Here is a 24,686-nt window from a genome sequence, read left to right as displayed (position 1 = left end):
TTAATAATACAGATACACAATTTATCTGCATATGACATACTATGCAATTTTTAATTTGCAGAATAAGAAAACAATAATGACTTTCTTCACATGACCAATGTTAATTATTTCATTTCATTATTTAATTTTATACGGATATTTCATATCCATGTAAAACATCCCTATTTTACAGATAAGGAAATTAAGGCATAGAACGGTTAAGAAACTTTCCAAATAAGTGGTGGGGCCAGAACTTCTATAAACTTCTGTTGGACTCCAAAGTCAATGTCTTAAACTACTATTGCTACTTGCCTTTTGACGAATCAATGCTTTTAAAATAGTAAGCAATCAATAAGTAAACTTGTTAAATGGATTGATATTTGCATGGTACGTGTTATCTCTGCACAGGCCATAATCAATCTCAGTAAGTCTGAACAAGAAAAATTTTGCCCTTTTGACAGATGGGACAACCAGCCAAAGGACTATTGTCTTTCTATAGTCATAACTTTGCATGTAACAGGTCTAGGACTATTCCAAGCCTCTGGAGCCTCTATGCAAAACTTTGCGCATCAGCTGCATGAACAAGTTGTGAATAAACTGTAGATGTTCCGATGCTAAAGATAACCTTTAAAATATGAACATTGGCACTGAAAACTCTCAAAAGCAAGCATCTGGAGTAAAAATAATTCATTTATTATATAATATAAAGTAAAACGTTAATATTTGAATTTTATGTCAAATAAATGTGCTTGGTTTTAAAATGTAAATTAAGGAATTATCAATACAAATGGCTTTCTGAGTTTGTTAATTTGGAGCTGTTATATTAATTTTTTCTTTTTAATAAGAAAAGCGATCTTACAATATACTGCAATAGAAACACACAAGCCTAGAGGCTCTAACAGAATTTTAATTCACAAATTGGCCTGTTCAAAGTTTAAACAAGGAAGTTGATATTGTGTTCCTCCTTTCATTTTAAGGCCTCAAAATGTAAGATGCTTATAATATACAAAGACAAGTTCAAGAAATATATTTCCCTTCCAGTAGAAGTGGCTATTAGATAACCTACCTTGTGTGGTAAAGACATGAGGAGTACTCCAGTCACTCCAGATTCCTGGGCCATCCAGTCTCTTGCCCCTCACCTGAACCTCATACGAAGACCCAGGAAGTATACTGTCTACCAGCACGGATGTAGCTGAGACAATCTTGTCAGCCTGTTAAATATTATATTAAAATATCAGAACATCAAGTTGATGTGGAACCTTCACTAAAAGTGATGATAAGCTAATCTCATCAAATTTCAAAGAATTACTATCTTACACAGTAGTTATCTGGCCACAGTGGAATTAAAACAAACATCAATAACCAAAAAAATGTTTGCACATTAGTCAATAAAATTTTAAATAGCCCATGGGTGCAAGAAAAAAATCATAATGATAATTAGCAAATACTGTTAACTGAATCATGATGAATAAATGAACTTTAGAATTTTAAGAAATGCAGCTAAAATCTGTGGAAAGCTTTAAGCCACTATTGACACCTATAACACACACCTGGTAGAAAATGCTGTGCAGGGGTAGACAAAGAACTACAAGTGTCCCTGTACAGAAGGGCGTGAAAAGTCTTAAGAACCTGAGCCTGCTCAGGCATAGTGGCTCATGCCTGTAATCCCAACACTTTGGGAGACTGAAATGGGTAGACCACTTGATCCCAGGAGTTCAAGACCAGCCTGGGCAACATAGTGATACCTCATCTCTTAAAAAAAAAAAAAAAAGAGGCAGGAGGATCACTTGAGCCTGGGAGATCAAAATTCAGCTTCCCAAAAATGTACTCCAAAGTTAATAAACTCTCTGGCTGTAATGACTGCTCTTGGGGTAGGGGGAGCATGTCACAGACTAAAAATTATGAAAAGCATCAGGAATGCATAAAACAATATCAGATATTAATAACTCCTATTTAAAATCCTCAAGTTTACAGATTATCACCAGTTTACACATGAGAAAGCTGAAACCCACAGAAGCCTTAACTCTGTTTTCTCCATACGTGACACTGAGGATTCCCATCGTTCTCTTTGTGAAAATAAAATGTTTTAAATTTTTTTGCCAGTTCTAAAAAGACTGATTTTTACTTCTGAATTATATGAAACTTAGTTTCACAAAGTAAAGTGCCAAAAGTATTCACATGGCCCAAGAGGCCATTCATTTGGCTCCACGTTCTCCTCCCCTACTGGCCTCTGACTTCAATCACTACTGCTGTCACCTTCACTGCCCTCAGCCACAACATCCTTTGCATTGCTGTTCTCCCTGTTTAGAACTCAACTACCCAGATATCTACACCACCATCTCCTTCACATCCTTGCTCAAATGTCACCCTCCCCAAACTCCATTTATTATTGCAACCTTCCATTCCCTACCAGCACCCCCAGATTCCTCTTATCCTGTCCTGCTATCTCAGTGTATCCTGATGCAAGCAGAACAGTTCCAGGCATGTAGCAGGTGTTCAATAAATACTTACGGAATGAACTGTTAAAGAAAAAGAGAAAGGAAGTAAGGAAGACTTTATTTGGAATCATCACAATAGGTATATGGAGCACTGCAATGGGGTCTTGTGGTGGGTTGGGGTATGTGGGCTAAGTCCAAATACAGCATGGACAACAGGGAAGTTATAGCCAAGAAGCAGGGAGTAGATAGAAAATTACTAATCAAAAACATCATGGTAAGAGGGATTCTGGCTAAACTGACCTAACAGAATTCTTGCTGAAGACAGGCCATGGTGATCAAACATCATTTGGGGAATGGTGGAGGATGATAAATCTGATCAAATATTCATCAGATATCCAGGGTGGGGGGTTTCCTGCTAAAATGACCTAGCAGAGTTCTTTGCTAAAACTGGATTTTACAGGAATGTGCACAGATGGGGCTAGCAGAAGATTCAGAAGCTCAACTAATGATTAGCCAAGCAAAAATCTTTCTGTTGCCACATTCAGAAAAACATTCAAATAGATTGAGCAATTAAAAAAAAGAAGAAATCAGTGGTCTGTTGGTGGAAAATAATTGTAATTATGAATTCAAGTTTCTGTACTAGATTTCCTATAGCCATATATATACATACGTATATCTATCTATATGTGATATATAATATGAAATATTGAATTATAATTCATTCTGATTTAGAAGAAATGTATATATTTAGTACGCAGAGGGTAATTGCTATGGGAGTTAAGAGGGTCTTTATTTACTTCTCAACTTTTCATTTTACTTACTAAAATATACTTACTTCTCTGATAACTGTTGTAGAATTCTCTGAATATTTCACTTGATACTGAAGTGGAAATGGTACCAATGGTGGGCTGGACCAAGAAATCTTTAAATTACCATCATCTGTGATTTCCATATGCAAACCTAATGGTGGATCGGGCTTCACTTAAGAAAAAAAGAGAATACTTTTAAGTCAAGTAATTTTCATGACAATTATAGCTGAATAAAATAAAGTCAAAATAAATTTTCATCATATCTTGTCTTTCAAGTACTTATAAGGTGACTTTATCCAAGGACTAATTATAGAACCGAAACAAGCTTGAATACTGGGTCTCGCCCTTGTACCTGCTCATAGCAATCCATGTATATTCATTTCCCTCCCCTTAAGTGGTAAAGACTATGAATCAGTAAATGAGATTATTTTGCTAAATGTGATTTCCCCTTATAAGAATCCCACTTTATTTTTTTTTTTTTTGGTTTAAAATGTCAGTTTTACTCAACTATTTATAGGACAGTTCTTACATTTCATTGAATCAATAAGCACTATTCCCAAAAGCTTGGAAATAATGTTACAGTGAAATATTGGTTATGTACAAATCTTATTTAATGTACTAATTACTATTTAGAAAAGAGCAAATATAGTAAATATTAAGTAAAAATTAACGATAATTAAAATGGGCTTATGGTCTGAAATATAATAGTACATATTGGTGTGGTGGCATGCGCCTGTAGTCCCAGCTACTCAGGAAACTGAGGTGAGAGGATAGGTTGAGCCCAGGAGGTTGAGACTGCAGTGAGCCGTGATCATGCCACTGCGCTCCAGTGTGGGTGACAGAATAAGATCTTGTCTCAAAAAAAAAAAAAAAAAAGAAGTATACCTCCCTATTGTAATTTTTAGAGTACTGTTCCTACAGACTAGTATAACTGTTGCCTTTTCACAGCTTTATGCGTAGTTGTTAGAATAGTAATCCTTTCCCACTTAACTTTATTAAACCCAGCATCCTCAAACTTATCTGAAGTCTCCCCCGAACCTCACCCACTTCAATTATTTTAGTGGTTAAAAAGGAAAAAAGTATTTTGCAGAACACTATTTGGAAATACATAAAACTATCCAAAATTCAGCTTGTCTATTAACTTTAGATCACTATAATCCAGATAAACCTACTCAAATAACTGACAGCATGAATATTCCCATGCAATAAATGCAGCATCGGCAGTCCCTGGCTTGTCATCAGAAGTAGGGATGAAGTTTCTCAGAATATTAAAAATGTTTAATGTTTAAATTTTGAAAGTTTAACACACATTTGTACTTGGATTCCTGATATATTTAAAACAGAAAGATTGCCAAAGTGATAGAAAATCGATGCATTTTCTTGTTTGTTCATCTCTATATTAGCAAGGTTTTTACAATTAACAGGAATTATTCCTGTATATAGAAATTATCACTAAACTGAAACACTTACTGATTTGAATTTTATTTTCAATAACTAAAGAGCATAAGATAATTTTCACATTCTATATTTTCAAGAATATGGTCACAATTTTCCTCTTTTAGTCAAAATCAATGAGGTCTTACTTTATGTGACATATTATAAATTTCAGTTACTTTAAAGCAGAGACAGCTAAACACAAAAGTCGGGAAACAACAGGTGAAATTTACTGTGTTCCCATGACCAAAGAGAAAACAATATATGCCAAAGAAAAGTAAAAACACAATATTACAAGCTATTGTACATTTCCTATCTGCATATTGTAAAAGTTATCAGTATCAAACTGGAGTTATTAATGTGAAACCCTAACACAATGGAGTTGGGAGGCCATGAAGGAGTCCCCTTATGTATGTATGCCTACATTGGAACGACGTAAAGAATTCCTCAAAACCACAGTATTCCATAAAAACCGCTTGCACAGAGACACTTGCCTAGCAACAGCTGTCTCCACCAATGAGCTAATGCCAACCCCTGCAGCAAGGTCTTGTAACCAATAATCTTTGTTCAAAACAGCTTACATGGAGGTCTCCTATATGTCTTTTCAAGCTTCCCCTTTACTCCAATCCCCTGTGGATGTGTCATAGTCATTCCATAGCATGCATGTCTAGAACTGCAATCCCCTACTATTCCCAAATAAACTTTTTGCTTTATAGAGTTGGTATCTGTCATAAATTTTAGGTTGACAATATTAATATGCATTATTAGAAATACAAAAATAAACCCAAAGTCAATTTCCTGTTCATCTTACTCTGCCTCTCAGCAGCACTCCACAGATGCTTATTCCCTCCTTCTTGAAATATTTTTTTCACTTGGCTTCTACAACAACATACTCTTTTACTCCTTCATTCTTACTGATAACCCCTCAGTCTTTCTCTTCCTGAACTCTAAACAGGTGATCTCATACAATACTATAAACCTTGATATGCTAACAACTCCCAAATATATCTATCTCCCCTAAACTTTAGACTCATATGTCCAACTTCTTATTCAACGTCTCTTAGGTTTCCAATAGACATCTCAAATATAATGTGTCCAAAATAGAGCTCTTGATTTCTGTACACACACCTAGTCTTCCCTGAGTTTCCGTATCTCAGTATCTGGTGTCTCTCTTCACCTAGATGCTCAGGTCTAAATTTAAGGGTTATCCTTGATACCCCTCTGTCCTTCACACTCTACAACTCCATCCACTAGACAGTCCAGTCAGCACCATCTCACAAACAGATCCAAACCAAAACAGTTCTTTACTTCTCCACCCTGGCCTGCAGTATGCTCTGCACCAGGTAACTCTGAACTCATCCCTTAATACTCTCATATCTCATTCACTCCTAGCACAAAGGTCTTCTGTTTTGTTCCTCAAATTACCAAGTTCATTGTATCTTAGGGATTTTGTGAATATTGTTCTTCCTGCTTGGAGCACCTTTTGCTCTGGATTTTTGCATGGATGTCTCTTCTTCATTCAGCTCAAATGCTATGTCCTAAAGGAGATCTTCTTTGATCTACATAGTAGAAACAATAGTCCCTGACACTCCATCACACCAGTTTTATTTTTTTCATGGAACATATAATTTGGGGATATTATCATATCTATTCAAATAGAAGGAAATACTTTCTCCAAAATTATCTCTGCATGAAGACAAAATTAAGAAAGTTTTCAAGTTCTTAAAAATTCCATAGCACTTTCCCTTAACTACTTCATTTTGAAAAACAATGCACTCAGTGTTGACTCTAAATGCTTCTAAAAAATCATCACGTAGAATTAGTTTTGAAAAGAAAAGAAAATGACATTGAATAAAGATTTTGTAACTTTTTTCTCTATGGTATAACTTCACGATTGAATTGCTTGTATGCCATTGTAATTATGTTGTGGAGATCACAACTATATCCCTACAGGACAAATTATTTGAAAGTCTTAATGTTAAAATATGATGTCATACACAGTTTCAAAAAGTGCTGTATCTCGATTAACTTAGAAGTAAAGCTTGAGTTGTATGGAAAATTGTATCAGATACTTGGAAAAGTGGCTGTAGTGATGTCAAAACCAATGATGCAAAATCAGACATAAAAGAGTTTGCATATAATTGTTTCAGGAAATATAAGTGGAGAAAAACTGCTAAATTACATATAATTAAATGAAATTAATAAATTAAATACATAGTGCTAACATTTGCCTGTATTATTCACATTTGTAATTGTATATTTAAATTGATAAAAAGAGACTTGGGGAATCTTTGCACAAAGAAAACAGAGTGTTGTCTATTATTTGAAGTTTTTTGTAATCATGTTTGTACAGTAAATTACTCATTTACTCTTTTATCATTGTCTCTGCCTGCTATTGTTTGTCCCTGCTCTCTGAGGTAGGAACTATGTCTAATTTCCCACTCTTTTTCCAGCTCCTAGAACAGTCTCTGACAAACACGAGCCTCTAAGAAATATTTATTGAAGGAATAAATTCAGGTAAGAAACATGCTTCTAATTATTTTCAAAAATAGTTATCTGAGATGTGAAAAAGTGATGTCCAATCAATACACATCCATTACACAGATCCAGGATTTAAAGAAAAGTTTTCAAAACAGAATTTAAGTGACAATGGCAGAGATATACATACTATTGTTAAATCATTCTAGAAGCTACTCTTAATACCCCCAGTACTACATCTACCATCATTAAAGTGTTAAGCAAAGTGAGACAAGCTAGCAAATATTTCTGTAAGCAATTTTTAACCTTTATATATGACTGATGTTTAGACCTATTATCATCATTTTAGTGCATAACTTACCCATATTTATGGGCTGAACTGACATTAGAGGTGACTGGAAAATTACTCCACCAGATGTGATTTTCAAACACATAAGGAGAGTGTCATTGAGTTTGGCTGCTGGCACAGGCACAAGACATTCACAACATTCATGAACACTGCAATTGCAGTGAGCCATCTGAAAACTGCCTTTTTGGGGAACCAGAGGTGAATCTTCTAACACTTCAGGCCTATATTGAAAAATAAGAGCTAAATATTAAAACAGATATGAAAACACTGGATAGGCTTTTAAAGCAGGATACTAAATACAAATTGAAGTAAACTATTTGGGACACCCAGCTTAAAGGTTATCTGAAAAAAAAAAAAAGATACCCTACATTAGAAAAACAAAGATAAAGATTATAGCAGGTTAATCATCAGGAATAACATAAGCAAAAAGATAGTGAAACAAAAGTGAAGTACTAAAATAAAAGAAAAACTGCAATCCTAAAATCCTACACCCAGTGAAAACAGCTTTCAAAATAATGATGAAATAAAGGCTTTTTTTTTCAGACATACCAAAGCAAAAAGAATTCATCACCACCAGACTTGCACTACAAAAAATGCTAAAAGAAATCCATCAAGCAAAAAAAAAAAAAAAAAATGATAGCAGATAGAAATGTGGTTTCACACAAATACATGAAATTTAACTAAAATGATAAATATTTATTGATTGTTTAAAGCAAAAATAATAGCTCCGTGGTGTGGAGTTTACGACATAGGTAAAAGTAAAATGTATGGCATTAGTACCAAGCTTGGGAGGGGAGAAATTTGTAATGTTCTTACACGAAGTGGTATGATATCACTTAAAGGTATACTATCTCTTGGACTATAATAAATTGAAGGCAAACATTATAAATGCTAAAGTAACCACTAAAATAATAAAACAAGAAAATATAATTAATAAGCAACAAAGGATATTAAGTAGAATCATTTAAAAAACCAAAAAGAAGGCATAAAAAGAAGAAAAGGGGAACAAAGAATAAAATAGGATAAGAAAAGAAATAAAAAGATTTAAACCTAAACATATCAATTATCACACTAAATGCAAACAGCCTTAACATCCCATTTAGAAGGCAAAGATTATCATGCTGGATTAAGAAGACCCAATTATAAACAACCTATAAGAAATCAATTTTAACTATAAACACAAATAAAAGGAAATGAATGGGAAAAGATATACCATCACAAGATTAGTCAAAAGAAAGTTGTAATGGTTATATTAATGTCAGAGAAAGTAGATTTCAAAGCAGTGAATATTCCACGGGATAAAGATGATCATTTCATAATGAAAAAGGGATCAATTCACCAAGAGGACATCACAATCCAAAACATTTATGTATCCAATAACAGAGTTTCAAAATACATGAAGCAAAAGATTGAGAGAACCTTAAGGAGAAATAGACTAATCCATAATTATTAATTAATTTCAATTCATCATTGATGTAACATTCTTCTCCATTGATATAACAAGTAGACAGAAATTAGTAAGGATAACAACGTGAACAACGCATCAACTGACTTGACCTACTAGACATTTCGAGAACACTCCATGCAACAATAGCAGAATACACATTCTTTTCAAAAGCAGTTACCAAGGAAGACCATATTCTGGGCCATAAAACAAGTCTCAATAAATTTTAAAGGATTCCAGTCACACAAAAATAGGATTAATAACAGAAATCAATAACAGAAAGATATTTAGAAAGGCCCTAAATAGTTGGAAACTGAACACACTTCTAAATAATTCCCGAGTCAAAAAACATATCAAAAAAAATTAAAAGGATGTTTAAGTACATGAAAATTAAAATACAACATATTCTTTAAGGTATGATATTGCTTACAGCAATAATTCCAGGGAAATGTGTTTAACACTAAATATAGGCACTAACTGCCTATATGAGAAAAAAAGAAAAGTCTCAAATCAATGACCTCAGCTTCCGTGTTAACAAACTAGGAGAAAAAAAGACCAAATTAAACCAAAATTTAAAATAGATGAGAAATCATAAATATCAAATCACAATATAATGAAATAAAATACAGAAAAATAATACACAAAGATCAAGAAAACCAAAAGCTGGTTAAAAGATTTTAAAACATGAAAGAAGCTTTAACCAGACTGTATTAGTCATTCTTATGCTGCTATGAAGAAATACCCAAGACTGGGTAATTTATAAAGGGAAGAGGATTAATTGAGTCACAGTTCCGCAGGGCTGAGGAGGCCTCAGGAAACTTACAATCATGGTGGAAGGACATGCAAACATGGTGGCAGCAAGGAGAAGTACAGAGTGAAGGTGGGGAAAAGCCCCTTATAAAACCATCAGCTCTCATGAGAACTCACTCATTATCATGGAGGTAACCGCCATAATAGTGAAGAACAGCATGGAGGTAACCACCCCCATGATTACCTCCCACTGGATTCCTCCCATGACACACGGGGATTATGGGAACTACAAGATGAGATTTGGGTGGGAACATGGCTAAACCATATCACAGACTGAGCAGGAAAAACCATAGAAGTCACAAATTAACAATATAAAAACTGAAAGCACAATATTGCTACACAGCCTACAGATATTAAAAGGATCATAAGGAAATATGAATAATTTTATCATATTGAATTTATATTGGATAACTGATGAAACAGAAATTATTTTAAAATATCATTTACAATAACATCAAAAATAGAAATACTTTGGAATGCATTTGACAAAAGATGTTTAGGATCTGTACATTGAAAACTATGAAATGCTGTTGACAGAAATTATTAAGACCTAACTAAAATGAGAGATGTACTGTGCTTATGGGTCAGAAGACTCAATATGGTTAATATGCCAGCTCTCCTCAAATTTATCTACAGATTTAATGCAATGTTACTCACAATCTCAGCAGGTTATTTTATACAAATTGACAAGATGAATCTAAAAATTCATATGGAAATGCAAAGAATCTAGAAGAGCCAAAACAACTTTGAAACTGAAGAACATATTTTGAAGAATAACAATACCTAACTTCAACATGTATCATAAAGCTGCAATAATCAGGCCAATGAAGTATTCATGTAAAAACAAAAAAAGTAAATGAATGGACCAGAATAGAATCTAGAATAGACTAACACTTACATGGACAACTGATTTTCTACAAAGGCACAAAAGCAATTCTGTGGAAAAAGGATAATCTTTCTGATAAATTGTGCTGGAACAATGGAATATCTATATACAATAAAAGAAAAGAACTTTAATCCATACCTCACATCAGATACAAAAATTAATTCCAAATGGATCATAAATCTAAATGTAAAACCTAAAGCTATGAAACTTCTAGAAGAAAACGTAAGTAAACAATTTTGTGACCGTGGGTTAATTAAAAATTTCTTACATATGACACAAAAAGCATGATCCATAAAAGAACAAATTGATAAATTAGACTCTATCAAAATTGAAAACTTGTTTTTTGTGAAGCACTATGAAAGATAACAAAAAGACAAACCATACACAGAGAACATATTTGCCAATCATCTATCTATCTGATAAAAGATTTGTATCCATAAGGTATATATGACACTCAAAACTAAATAATAATAATACCAACAGCCCAGTTAAAAAGATAGGCACAGTCACTTCACCATATAAATCACAGTTATGGCAAATAAGCACATGAAAAGATGCTCAACATCATTAGTCACTCAAGAAACACAAACTAAAATCACAATGAGATATCGCTAGCCACATAGTAGAATGGTTAAAATTTTAAAAAAAGACCAACTATACCAAGTATTGGTGAAGATGTGGAGGAACTGGAACTCTTACACTGCTGGTGGGAATGCAAAATGATACAATTTTGGAAAATAGTTTGGCACTCTCTTAAGTTGTTAAACATACACCTACCATATGATGTACCCATTCCATGCCCAGGCCTTTATCCAAAAGACATGAAAACATATTTCAAATCTAACACTTGTGACAACTTCATTTGTAACAGTCAAAAACTATAAACAATTTAAATGCCTATCAACAGGTGAATGGATGAACAAACTGCAATATAACCATTTAGTGGAATGCTATTCAGCAATCAAAATGAATGAAATACTGACATAAACAACATTAATGAATCTCAAGATAATCATGTATATGAAAGCACAACAAAGTACTGTATGATTGCATTTATATAAAGTTCTAAAAAATGCTAGAGTGATAGTAGGCTATGTGCTAGAAATCAGATCAGTCATTCCCTAGGGACAGAGGTGGGGTGGGAGGAGGAAGTACCATGGGTAGGAGCATGAGGGTGGGATTACAAAGGAGCAGGAAGAAATTTTCTAATTGATGATATATTCATTTTCTTTATCACACTGATGGTTTTATGAGTGATTTCTCACATCAATATTTGTCAAATTTATAATTTAAATATGTAAAGCTTATTATATATCAACCATACCTCAATAAAACTATTTAGAAAAAGAAAGAAAATCTAGGAAAATTTTTGTAAGCAATACTTTGCTTATCATTTTAAACCTTCAAATAAGTAGGTTAGTCTTAAAAAAATAATTATAATTAGCTAGGTAGGGTTACCAAATCCACGGCATAAAAAATAATAGCATGCAACCAAGAACAGACAGTTGTTGTTTCTTGTTAGATTTTTTATAAATCTTCCTCATCCTTTAGGGAGTCTAAGTATTGGTGTAAATGAAATGACTATAGAATAAGAGCAGTGGGGAGAAGAGTGAGGAGTAACAGTGCCTCTGAATACCCATCTCACCTGTGCTGCCCCATTCTATCCATTAATATCTGCTACCTCATATCAAAACCACACTCTGTTTTTCAAAGAACCTGGGGATAGGAGATAGTGCATGATCACTGCCTTCAGAAATCTTGCAGTCCTTGTAGAGGGAAAACACTGTAATTAACGAATATAATACTTTAAAAATCAGTACAATAAAAAGGAAAAGTGTTGCTTTAGAAGCTATAATAAGCATATACATGAGCATCCAGATATAAAAAACATGAAAAATAGACCCTAATCTTTCTATGCATACCCCACTAATACTAAATGTTTTGAATTATGATATATTTTCAAGTAATAGAATTTATTATTACTTTACTGCTAAAAAAAATCAACCCTGAAACAACATTTGCAGGGCTTTAATGCGCCAAGGAATCTACTGGGAACTGTATAGGGGATATTAGTGTCAAAAGCACACTAAATTAACATTGAGATCTAAAATCAAGTACTTCTGTTTGCTTATTAGCCATAAGATCATGGACAAGTAAGTTTATATTTGTGAGCCTCAGTTTCCTTAATCAAAAAACCAAGATAATCCCTGAACCATCTATGTTTACAAGGATGTCAATATCAAAGATAATAATTACCTAAAAGTATTTTTGAAAACTGTAAAATGCTATCCACCCATAAAATATTGTTTTGCATTAGAGATAGCCTGATTTAGCACTTTTGATTTTATCTAAATCTTTAAGCAAAGCAAATAAAATGTAATTTTTAAAAATACCAAGCCAGACCTTTTATGTGTTTTTCAAATATTAAAATAAAAGCTTTTACAAAAAGGCTGTGAAAAAATTGAACAGACTATGGTGTTTTATGTCAGAAACATTCTTGCAAGGAATTATGCTTTGGCTGAAAAACTTCAGAATTTTAAAGCAAGAATATTTGCCTAAGTTGAGTACAAAACAACACATATATTCTCTGCTAATGTTTTAAACGATAGAAAATTTTAGTCATATTTTAAGACAAAAAGAAAAGTTAGAATTACATCAGCTTACTTTAGATGGTCTTGCCAATGTCATCCTTTTCTAAATACACTGAATATTTGTAAAAAAAGGGCGAATTTAAAATCAGATTAACTCTATGGTTTCTTCATTACTTCACTGATGTATTTCCTATTTATTCAATCTCTTTTTCATTTTGTTAATAATTGTAATATACATGCAAAACATCATATAGAGTATATATCCTTAATAATGACTATATAGTATCTACATGATAAAATATGCACTATAGTAATTCATTGTTTGTTGGTTGGTTTTTAAAAAAGCTTTCCATAACCACGCCAACAGCTAACCCCATCGTGACACTATCAGCATCAATCTGAAACTAATTTCAAAATGTTCTAAGCTTGGGATCAGCAAACTCTGGCCCACAGGCCAAATCCAGCCATCTGCCTGTTTTTGTACAGCCCATGAGCTAAGAATGGTTACTTACATTTTCAATTAAAAAAAAAGACTGTTTCATGATACATGAAAATCATATGAAATTCAAATTTCAGTGCCCATGAATGTAGTAACATTAATTCAATTTACATACTAACTATAATTGCTTTTGTACAAGCACAGAGTTGAATAGCTGTGACTGAGACAGGATGGTCCACAAACCCCAAAATGTTTACTATTTGGCCCTTTAAGAAAAAAGAAAACTTTGCCTCCCCAGTTATAAGCCAAAAGTATTTTGTACTCCCTACCAGTAGGTATTTGATGGGCAAAGGACACAAAAATAGAGAAAGCACATTAAATATATCATCAAATTTCATTATTACAATTTATATGAAACACCTTTAGTAATATTATCTAATCCAATTTTTCAAAGCATCCTTTGAGGAAACTAACATCATCTACTTTATAGGTAAGAAACCTGAGATTTGAAGAGAATGCAGACCTGGAACTCAACTGAAGTCTTGTGCATCATGTTCAATGTTCATTTCATTACACCCAACATGCCTTATTATCACAAGATAAATTTTGCTGTTATCATCGCCATTTTATTTAGAGATTAATAAAGACCATAGTAACCATGACTAAAAAATAATTACAACCTGAATCATGTTAATGCTTTTATCAATGGAAATATTAGAGAATTATATAATTACTTCAAATGATTCTTTTCTTTAAGGAAAAACATTAGCTATTTCCTGTATTTGTAAGAGGAGTTTCCCAAGTTTGTGTGAGACCTGGAATCCACCAACCTTGTTACATGCCAAAGTCAGTATAATAATTTAAGAACTCTGTTTTTATCACTATCAAAAGATACTCTAACAAATTTGATAATTTTAAAGTATGAGGATAAAAGGATCATCAAATTTTAAAAGTAACAGGAGATATACTTGGCTTAAAACAAGCAAACATTAAGAATTCCTGGAATTCTTGAAAATTTTATATGCAACAAAATGTTTTATGCCTTACCAGCATACTTATGCATATACAAACTCAGTGCCACTATTTATTTAATACCTCTACATGTAAATAAACTTTACTTGAAAGTGAAAATAGTATGAAAACAGTTGTCAAATGAATTTAAAATTTTGTCTCTATCATTTTTGCCTTTTTGGTAATATTTTTACTCAAAAGGTAGAGATATAATTCTTTAGTATTGAAATTTCATTTTTGGTAGCCATACATGGTATAGAAAGAAAGCACATTCTGTCCTCTGACTTTTGGTCCAATTTTTCTTCCCAGAAAATGTGAACATATTAAAGCTTCTCCAAGCAAATTCTATGCTAAATTATTACACGAATAACACCAAATTGGTACCGCCTGATTTCCTGATTGTAATGTAAACTGACAGCAAAACAGTGAACAAACCAATGAAGTGGAATTAGAAAATTTAGTATTAGCTTTGTAAATCATTTAATCAAGTCGCTTATTTTAAATTTCAGATTGGTAATCTATAAAAACATTACCTCAAAATTTTCCTTTGCCAATCCCAAATAATTTGAGACTGAGCTGTTGTCCCAGGCTAGACTCATCATAAAAGTCACCTGGACAACTTGTGAAAAAATAGATTCCTAGACCCCATGAGGAATTCAGAAGGTCCAGAGCTAAGCAATCTATGTTCTGAATAAATGCAAGCAATCTAGTTCCACCCAGACCTATTGAACGCTAAGTAAGAAGTGCTGACCTGGATAAATCTTATCAAGGAGGAAAGTTTAAGAAGCATTTTGTAAAATGCAAAGTACTATTCAGATGTAAGATATCACCAAATAAATGGAAAATCAACAAAAAGAAGAGAAAGTGGGAAAAAAAGAAGAATGCAAACTGAAACAAACAGACCTTAATGTCTATCAAGGTAATACTATAACCACCTGAATGGAGAGGGAAGACCTATCCTATTTAACTTTGGAACACAGTATTTGACCATGTACCCATTAGCCTTAGTAAAGGCAAAATGAGTGTAAACAATATTGTACTTCAGTTAGTAAGTTTGTTTTCGTTTTTCACAGCAGTATGGGTTAGCAATGCTAAAACTGCTTTGTGTGTATTCTAGCACCGAGCAAATAAGTGATACATTGTGGGAAAGGGAAGCCAGGTTTCTCACTGCTGGAGAAGAAAGTTACAAAACAGAAAGAAAGAAAGAAAAGAAGTTTAGAATGGACCCTGCGGTTTTGGCCTAGAATGGGACACATTAGTAGGAACACACACCCTTTAATATATGTACATACAGAGAGATATAGATATATAGATTTGTGTATATTATGTACACACATTGTGTATATATTGTGTGCACTAACTAGCTCTGCACACAGAGAGGGCTAGAAACAATAACAATTAACAACTATCCTCCAGACACTAGTTTGTAAATGCCATTCTTCAACAAAAGGAACCATGGCTCCTTGAAGAAATATCTGATTCCAGTGTTATATCAGGAAAAGTATAAGATCAACCTGGTACATCTTACACTGTAGAAAGAAAGTCCTCAAAAAACAAAAATGATAGGGGATATATCAAAAGTGCACAGGAGACAGCTTGAATGCGCTCTCACTGGCCAAATATGGGATGATTTCAGTAATAAAATAAATGATGTAACATTTATAGCCCACAAACTAAAATAAGAATCCATGAGTCCATCCTGATAGAAAGAAGGGAAGGAGGATGAAAAGTGCGTCCCTTACAGAGCCTAGCACTATGGGCTGCACACACTACATACTATTTTATTGAATAACATTATTCTAAATGCCCAAATTAATATTTAGCATTTTTGCTTACAAAAAAATGCATTTTGCATCTTTAAAAATGTCACTGGGTTCTTTTTTACTTCTTCAATTTCTTTTCTCATTATATTCATATTTTCCTTTATATTCTTGAGAATGTACAGCATATTAATGATAGCTGTCTTTGTCTACCAATTCTATCATCTCTGTCCTTTCTGGGTCTGTTTCTATTGACTATTTTTTCTTTTTCTCTTGGTTATGGGTCACATTTTCTTATCTTTTCATATATCTAGCATTTGTTTACTGGCTGCCAGACATTGTGAATATTTCATTTTTGAATATTATACTGTTTTGCTTTGCCTTGAAGAGTGTTGGATTTTGTTCTGAAAGTCAGTTAAGTTACTTGAGCACTAATTTGAATCTTTTAGGGCATCCTTTAAGCATTTTGGGGAATAGTATAGTGTAGCCTTGACTCTAAGGCTAATTTGGCCCCACCTTTAAAGTATAGCTCTTGTGGGGTTCCTACGAAATGTCACTGACACTCATCAAGGTCTCTCCAATCTCGTTTGTGGGAACTTGAACAATTCCCAGACCTCTATGAATTCCGTGAATTGTTTAGCTTACAGCTCCCTGATAACTGTTCTCTTACTAGAAGTTTTTCTTACCCAACATTATGGCCAGATTGATATTCAGCCAAAGAGTTTAAGTGGCCCCACTGTAAGTTTTTGTGTATGCCCCTGCTTTCAAAGTACTGTACCCCATGAACTTGGGCCCCTTACACTCTCTGAACTCTTATCCCTGCAAGATTGTTGGGCTCAGCTTGAGTTCCTCGGCCCTGTGCCATGTTCTGGGAATTTTCTACAGTTCAGAAAGCCTAAGTACTAGTAGGACTCATTTTGTTTCCTTCTCTTAGGAATCGCAGTTCTGTCTGTCTTTGTCCAATGTCTGAAGATAATTATTTCCTACATTTTTTTCCGGTTTTCTAGTTGTTTATGACCGGAGAGTAATCCCAGACCCTCTTATTCCCTCATGGCCAGAGTCACTTGCTGACTTTTTATTAACTTTTGAAGATATAATGTATTCATACAGTTCAAAACTTTGTTTTCTTTAAAAGAAGTAGTGAAATGGGGTGGTTACTTGACAGAAATGTGTAATAGGGAAAATTTATTTTTTAAAGGGGAGTTATTATATCATGTCTATTAGCTGAGAGAGAAACATGATGGTGCAGAAAATAGAGGATAATGGCAAGAAAGTCCTTGAGCTGACAATAAGAGATGGGACTCAGAACACGAGACAAAGGGTTCACCTTAGATCAGAACTCAAAGAATTTATTAGAAGAGAGGAAAATTGCATGGACACTGATATAGGCAGCCTGGTAGGTTTGGGTGAGAAAAGCAATCATTAGAGAAACTCCACCTGCTTCTGTTGTCTCAGCAGCAAGATCATCAGTGAGTCTCTCTGGCTCACTCTCAGGAAAGCCAGCTGCAATGGTGCAGGCTGTCCTATGGGGAGATCCACATAACAAGGAACAGAAGGAGGTCTCCAGCCGACAGCCAGGGAGGAACTGAGGCCCTCAGTCCAACATCCCATAAAGAACTTGGAACCCCAAGAATTGATCTCAAAACTAGCTTCTCCTGAAGTTGAGCCTTGAAATGACTACAGTCCTGGTGGCTGAAACCTTCAGTGCAGTATTTGTAAGAGACCCTGAAGCAGATACTCCCTTTCCATTCCACCCCACACTAAGCTGCAGCTGAATTCCTTAAAAACAGAAATTGTGAGATAATAAATGATTATTGTTTTAAGCCACTACATTTTGGGTTAATTTATTATATGACATTAGATCACTAATGCAGATATTGGAACTTGAAAGTGGGGTGCTGCCATAATGAAAACCTAAAAATGTATGAGTGGCTTTGGAACCAGGGGACAGACAGAAGCTAGAAGGATATGGAGAAGCACGGTGAAGAAAGCCTAAATTGCCTCGAACAGACTGTTAGTAGAAATGTGGTGGACTTCAAAGACTCTGCCAGTGAGGGCACAAAAGGAAGTGAGAGATAATTTACTGGAAACTGGAGAAAAGTGGTCTTTCTTGTGTAGTAGCAGAGAGCTCATTAACATTACCATCTGTAGTTATGTGGAAAGTATAGAATGTGCCTACTGAACTGAATGATATATTTAAGGAGATTTCCAGCAAGTGTTGAGGATGTCTCTTGGTTTCTTCTTGCTGTAAGAGGAGAGATATACATTGAAGAAAGGGCCATTAAACAAAAGAAAAGAGGACTCCATAGTCTTGAAGTGTCCAGCCTCTCCAGATAGCAAATACTGTTAAAATTAAGAAATGCCTTCTGAGCAAAGATCAAAGAGAAGATAGAGAAAAGATCTCTAGGAGATTTGCAGGCTTTTATCATATCTAATGAAGTGAACACCAGAGAGATCCACTGGAGGTCCAGGTAGTTTTGTGAGAGAAGTGTATCAGCAGAAATACTGCTAATATAGAGACAGAAAGAGACAGACACAGAACAAAATGAAAAAAAAAAAGCCTTTGGACCATTACAAATTGTGCTGATAGGAAAGCAGGCTGTGAAAACAACTTAGATGTGCATATGGGCTGCTTTTCATGAAGAAGAGAGGGTTACTCAGGCCAGGTTCTGGCACCCAGAAAGGGGAGCCAAGAACCATGGAGAATTATTCCTGAAGTTGGGTAGTAGAGAGAATAAACTAACATGAAGGGTGCAAGGGGAGATGCTCAAAGAGCAGGATTCTTGACATGGAGATTACAGAAAAAGCATGCTTATTGGTGATGACAAAGTCTCGAGCAGGTCCGTGACAAGGGGTGAACGAAGTGGTGTGAAAAAGCAAGAATATTGAAAATAAGCACTCAAGAAACTGAAGATTAGTCACGTGGATGCTGAAATCATCAAGAATGCTGGCAGGGGTAATTGTGAAGACAAAGTAAAGTAGGTGTTAGTAGTTATAGAAGCCCAAACTCCAAGTATGACCTGGAGGGCCCTTCATAATCTGACCCCTGTGTATCCCTCCATCTTGATTTCTCTTCATTCCCCAGCTTCCCAGTCCCACCACACTCAACTTTTCAAGTCCTCCCATGTGGTATCTGTGCCTCTGGGCCTTTGCAAATGTTCTTCACTCTCTGGCTCATTCTCCTCTGCCCCCTCCTCATCTTGGCTGGGTATCCCTAGTACTTGTTTCCACAAGGCACTGTATTTACTACATCACAGCCTTTCCAAACTTTGCTGGTATGTCTTCTGTTTTTACCACAAAATGTTAGCTCCAGGAGGGCAAGGGCTGAGTCTGTGTTGTAGAACCTTGTTCCCCATGCTCAGGTCTGTGCCTGGAACACACAGTAGGCACCTAATAAAGAAAGAGAATTTCCTTCCTATATCTAAGAGGAAATCTCAGAGCAGTTTCAAAATATTACATTTCTAGAGTATCTGTCCTTCAGACTCTCTGACAAACATTAATATCTGAGCCCAAACAAAGCTTTCCCTTAAGAGACATATTTATATGGTTTTAAATCTCTTACAAACATTAGATTTTATCCCTTTTAAAATATACTTTTTTACACATGGAAGCATTTGAAAATTTCTCTTGTGACTCCGATGTCCAAAATAGGTGAGTCTGATTCAAAGCTTTTCTATAGTGATCACCATTATGGATTTTCTCTTCCATGGAGTTCTCATTGGTTATATTGACCAGCTCTTCCTATATTGACCAGCTCTTCCTATTGAATTAGAGTCCTATTTAATTATTTGGAGATACATTGCCTTTAGAGCCAAACAAAAATAGAATTAAAGGCAGAAACAGCATGTGATAGTTGGTATAATGAACATATTAACCAAATCATAGAGGTATAATGTGGCAGGAAAAAAATGGGAGACTGTTTCTCAAATTCCTTGGAATTGTGACAGGTTTTACTGTGCTAATATTTTTAGAAACCTAGGTTCCAAGTAAAAGAAGACCAAATTAAAAATCATCTTGTAAGAAAGTTTGAAAATCTACCTAATTTACCTAATTTTCTCATTCTTCTGGGTCCTATTGTTTAGAGGAATAGACCAATGACTGTTCAGCTGACTAAACTGAAGCTAAAATTCTCAGCTATAGCTAAGTAACTATTCAAATTTATAATGCTCTGAAATTATATATATATATCTATCTATATATTACATATATACTTATCTTTTTCAGAAAAATACCTTGTCATAATTATAATATATACATAATAGAATTTAAGCCCTTACACATATTCACAGGGCTTTAAAACTGAGCACTTTGCCCTAACCTGCTGATAAGATCAGAAATTGTCTAGAATAGGCACCCAAGTGAGAATTTTTAATCACATCCAAAGCATTTAGGTCATCGCAAGAAGGTACTACTATGCAAAAGAATACTTTTCTCTGAGCTAAAACCTATTTTGCTCAATAAAGCAGGAAACTGCCCTGAACTTCAAATATATCTTCATCCACCATAGGGCTTCCTTTCTTCTCTCAATACTCAAAAGTTGAGGTAAACCTTCTTTAAGACCAACCCTGCGCTCTTTTCATGGAATTGGCCCATTCCATTATTCACTCTATAAAATATCTTCAATGGCTCCCCTTCTATTATCAACTTTTCTCTCCCTGCTGGGTCACTTTCTATAGACTAGAAACAAACTCATGATTTCATCCTTTAATTATCCACCCTGGGACATTCATTATCCATTAGTCTTCCACCTCCACTTTCCAACCCCAGCCAGGATTCTCAGGCCTCTAGAGATTTATAACTCGGTCACTTTTGTTAAGGACATTTGTCTACTTTCTGGTTGCCCAACATCTGACTGAAGAATCTACCGTCATACAAGGCTGAAACACCGGCAGCTAGAGCACCTTCTCACCAACTAGATACCTACATCTGAGACACTGGCCCTCAAGATGATTGCATAAGGACGCAGGGGCTTGTAGGTTCATCAGTCACGGCATCAGGTGACCTGCATGTGGAAATGATGATCACAGGGACATTCAATGTCCAGATATGACGGCAGTGGCACTATATCTGGGTTCCTCCTCTGGGTGACTTCAAGAATTAGTTCAGTGGTCTAACACTAGTAATAAGTATTAACTACAGCCTGGTAATCAATACAGAAAGGAGAGCCGTGGCGGTTGTGCGTATTTCCTCCCTTACAGTATGCTTGTGTGTGTGTGTTTCTATATATTCACTAATTTCTTCTCAATCTTTTTCTTCCCCGTATTATTTTATATAAGGATTCCTGCTATTATTAAATTTGCAATTTTATATTTAGCTTCCACAATATTCATTCAGGTGGAACAGTGATTGAATGTGAGGAGCAATTAATACTGCCCAGAGAGCAACATTGTACATGCTGCACAGAAAACATAATGACAATTGCAACATAGCATCATGCCATTTGGGAGAGAGAATAAGACTGTCTCCTCTTGTTCAAAGTGTAGCCCACCACTGCCCACCCCCTGGGCAGCTCCTGTGGCTCAGACAGGGGCTGTGGCAGGAGGAAAGATGCCACAGCCTGAGTCCTGGAAGGCCATTGCCAGTGTTGCAGAAATTGAAAATGGCCCATTAGTTATGCTAAGTCTGTTATGGGAAGTGCCACAGTTCAATATTTCTGTTATGGGTGCATTTTTACATCTGTGACCTGTGCAGTTTTGATTTTTGTTCACTTCAACTTCGGTGAAGTGACTCAGCCACTTAAGAATGTGCTCATCCACTATTCACAATAGCAAAGAGTTGGAACCAACCCAAATCCCCCTCAGTGACAGACTGGATAAGGAAAATGTGGCACACATACACCATGGAATACTATGCATCCATAAAAAAGGATGAGTTCATGTCCTTTGCAGGGACATGGATAAAGCTGAAAGCATCATTCTCAGCAGACTAACACAGGAACCGAAAAACAAACACCACATGTTCTCACTCATAAGTGGGAGTTGAACAATGAGAACACATGTACACAGGGAGGGGAATATCACACACTGGGGCCTGTCGGGGGATGGGAGGCTAGGGGAGGGATAGCATTAGGAGAAATACCTAATGTAGATGACGGGTTGATGGGTGCAGCAAACCACCATGGCACACGTATACCTATGTAACAAACCTGCACTTTCTGCACATGTATCCCAGAACTTAAACTATATAAAGAAAAGAATGTGCTCAAGGGGTCTGGACCCCATGGACCATTTCCAAAACAATTCTATTCTTGTTTCACTCAAGGTCCAAGTCTATTACTAGAGCCACAGTTCGAAGCAAACAAAATCGATGATGTGATAGTCATATTGAAGATCCAGAAAAAGGCCACTTGAAATTGTCCTCTGAACTAGGCATGATTTTTAATGAAGGTGCTCAGGAGTTGAGAGACTTGCGCTATCAAAAACATGCTTTTAATATGCTTATCAGTAATTGCAGGCTACCACAGAGATGTGCCAGGGACAAAGAATCCAGCATTTAAAGTCCTACCACCTGACCTGCCAGTTGCTAACATTGTTATCTGTTTCCACAATGAAGCTTTTTCTGCCTGTCTCCAGACGCTGCACATTGTCATAAATTGCATGCCAGCAAACCTGCTTCATGAAATCATCCTCATGGATGTTGTTAGTGACCTTGATGATTTGAAAGGAGAACAAGATGAATATGTCCAAAAATACCTCCCTGGAAAAATTAAGGTATAAGAAATATAAAGTGTGAGGGATTGATTTCAAGGAAGAATGAGTGTAGCAGTCCACACAACAGAAGTCCTTGTGTTCCTAGACAGCCACGTGAAGTGAATGTGACATGGCTGCAGCCCTTGCTGGCTGTCATCTGTGTGGACTGGCAGACCATGATGTTCTCAGTGATTGACATCATTAGTACCAACACGCTAGCCTACAGCTCATCCTCTGGTCCGTGGAGGATTCAACTGAGGGCTGCACTTCAAATAGGAGCTTGTTTCCCTTTCTGAGCTAGGATGAGCAGAAAAAGCCACAGCACCAACAAAGTCACCAATAATGACCGGAGGATTGCTTGCCAGGAACAGACAGTATTTCCATGAACTTGGACAATATGATACTGGCATGGATATCTGGAGAGGAGAAAATTTGGAAAGATCATTTCAGATCTGGGTGTGTGGAGGTAAGTTCTTCATCATGCCTTGCTCTACAGTAGGACACATTTTCCAAAAAAGGTGACCATATGGATCTCCTGAAGGCCAGGACACCATGAACACAACTCTTTGAGGCTGGCACATGTCTGGCTGGATGAATAAAGTGGCAGTATTTTTCCTTAAGACTTAATCTGAAGAGGAAAAGCTATGGAACTATCAGTGAACAAGTGGAATTGAGAAAGAAGTTAGGATGCAAATCATTTAAATGGTATTTGGATAATATTTACCCAGAGACGCAGATATCTGGGACCCATGCCAAATCCGAGCAACCCACTTTTATCATTAGAGGGCCAAAATGCCCCAGTCCTTCAACTTGGAAGGCTGTATCACCTCCATACCAACAAATGTCTGGTGGCTCAGGGATGCCCAAGTCAGAAAGGAGGCCTACCAGTGCTTAAGGCCTGTGAGCATGGGGACCCAAATCAGATCTGGATTGATAATGAAGAGCATGAATTGGTTTTAAACCATCTTCTTTGTCTAGGTATGACAGAAACTAGCTCATCAGACCCACCACGACTCATGGAGTGCCATGGGTCAGGCAGATATGGACCTTTGGGGAAAATAGTTGGCTACACCAGATGTCAGCTGGACAGTGCCCAAGAGCAGTGGCTCCACAGGGTCAGGAAGACTCTGTGGCTATGGCAATCTGTGATGGCTCCTCCTCACAATAGTGGCAGTTGGAAGGTTAAGGTGGACACTGTGGCAAAAATGGTGCTTCATCGGGCTTTGCCTCCTCTGTGAAGCGTAGGGCTTTAGAAAGAACGTTGTTGGTGCCAGGAAAGCCTTGGTTTGGTAGAGCCATCTTGGAGAGGATGACATCTCCCATCTTCCTGGAGATGCCTGGGAATGTTAACAGAGGTAACACAGCAGATCTGATAGAGATGGGAGCACTGAGTTTCCGCAGGTGAGGAAGTATGTTTCACCAAGACACTGAGGTCATTTCTGAGCTTCTATTAAGGAATTTCTTGCTTATAGAGGGAAATCAGAATATAATTTTAACTCTAGAGTTTCATTTGTACACAACGACAAAACTCGGCAAACAGATGTTTCTATTCAAATTTATTTATGCCTC

The 24,686-nt window shown here is 35.8% G+C and overlaps 1 protein-coding gene and 1 pseudogene across 3 annotated transcripts in view; one reads left to right on the top strand and one right to left on the bottom strand.

Moving 5' to 3' along the window:
* LEPR (leptin receptor) overlaps nucleotides 1–24,686 on the bottom strand; it is a 211,436-nt gene that overhangs the window by 39,939 nt on the left and 146,811 nt on the right. For all 3 annotated transcript variants that reach the window (XM_003265191.3, XM_003265189.3, XM_003265192.3), the window contains 3 exons: nucleotides 7,500–7,708; nucleotides 3,253–3,398; nucleotides 1,046–1,190 (listed from right to left, as the gene is read on the bottom strand). In XM_003265191.3, coding sequence (XP_003265239.2) covers nucleotides 1,046–1,190; nucleotides 3,253–3,398; nucleotides 7,500–7,708 — 500 coding nt within the window. The remainder of the gene's footprint in view (nucleotides 1–1,045; nucleotides 1,191–3,252; nucleotides 3,399–7,499; nucleotides 7,709–24,686) is intronic.
* LOC101175748 lies at nucleotides 22,056–23,144 on the top strand (annotated as a pseudogene).

Source organism: Nomascus leucogenys, chromosome 5, assembly GCF_006542625.1.
Source record: "Nomascus leucogenys isolate Asia chromosome 5, Asia_NLE_v1, whole genome shotgun sequence".
In the NCBI taxonomy this organism is placed as follows: Eukaryota; Metazoa; Chordata; class Mammalia; order Primates; family Hylobatidae; genus Nomascus; species Nomascus leucogenys.
Note: the sequence above shows the minus strand (reverse complement) of the source record. Positions and strands in the feature narration are given on the sequence as shown.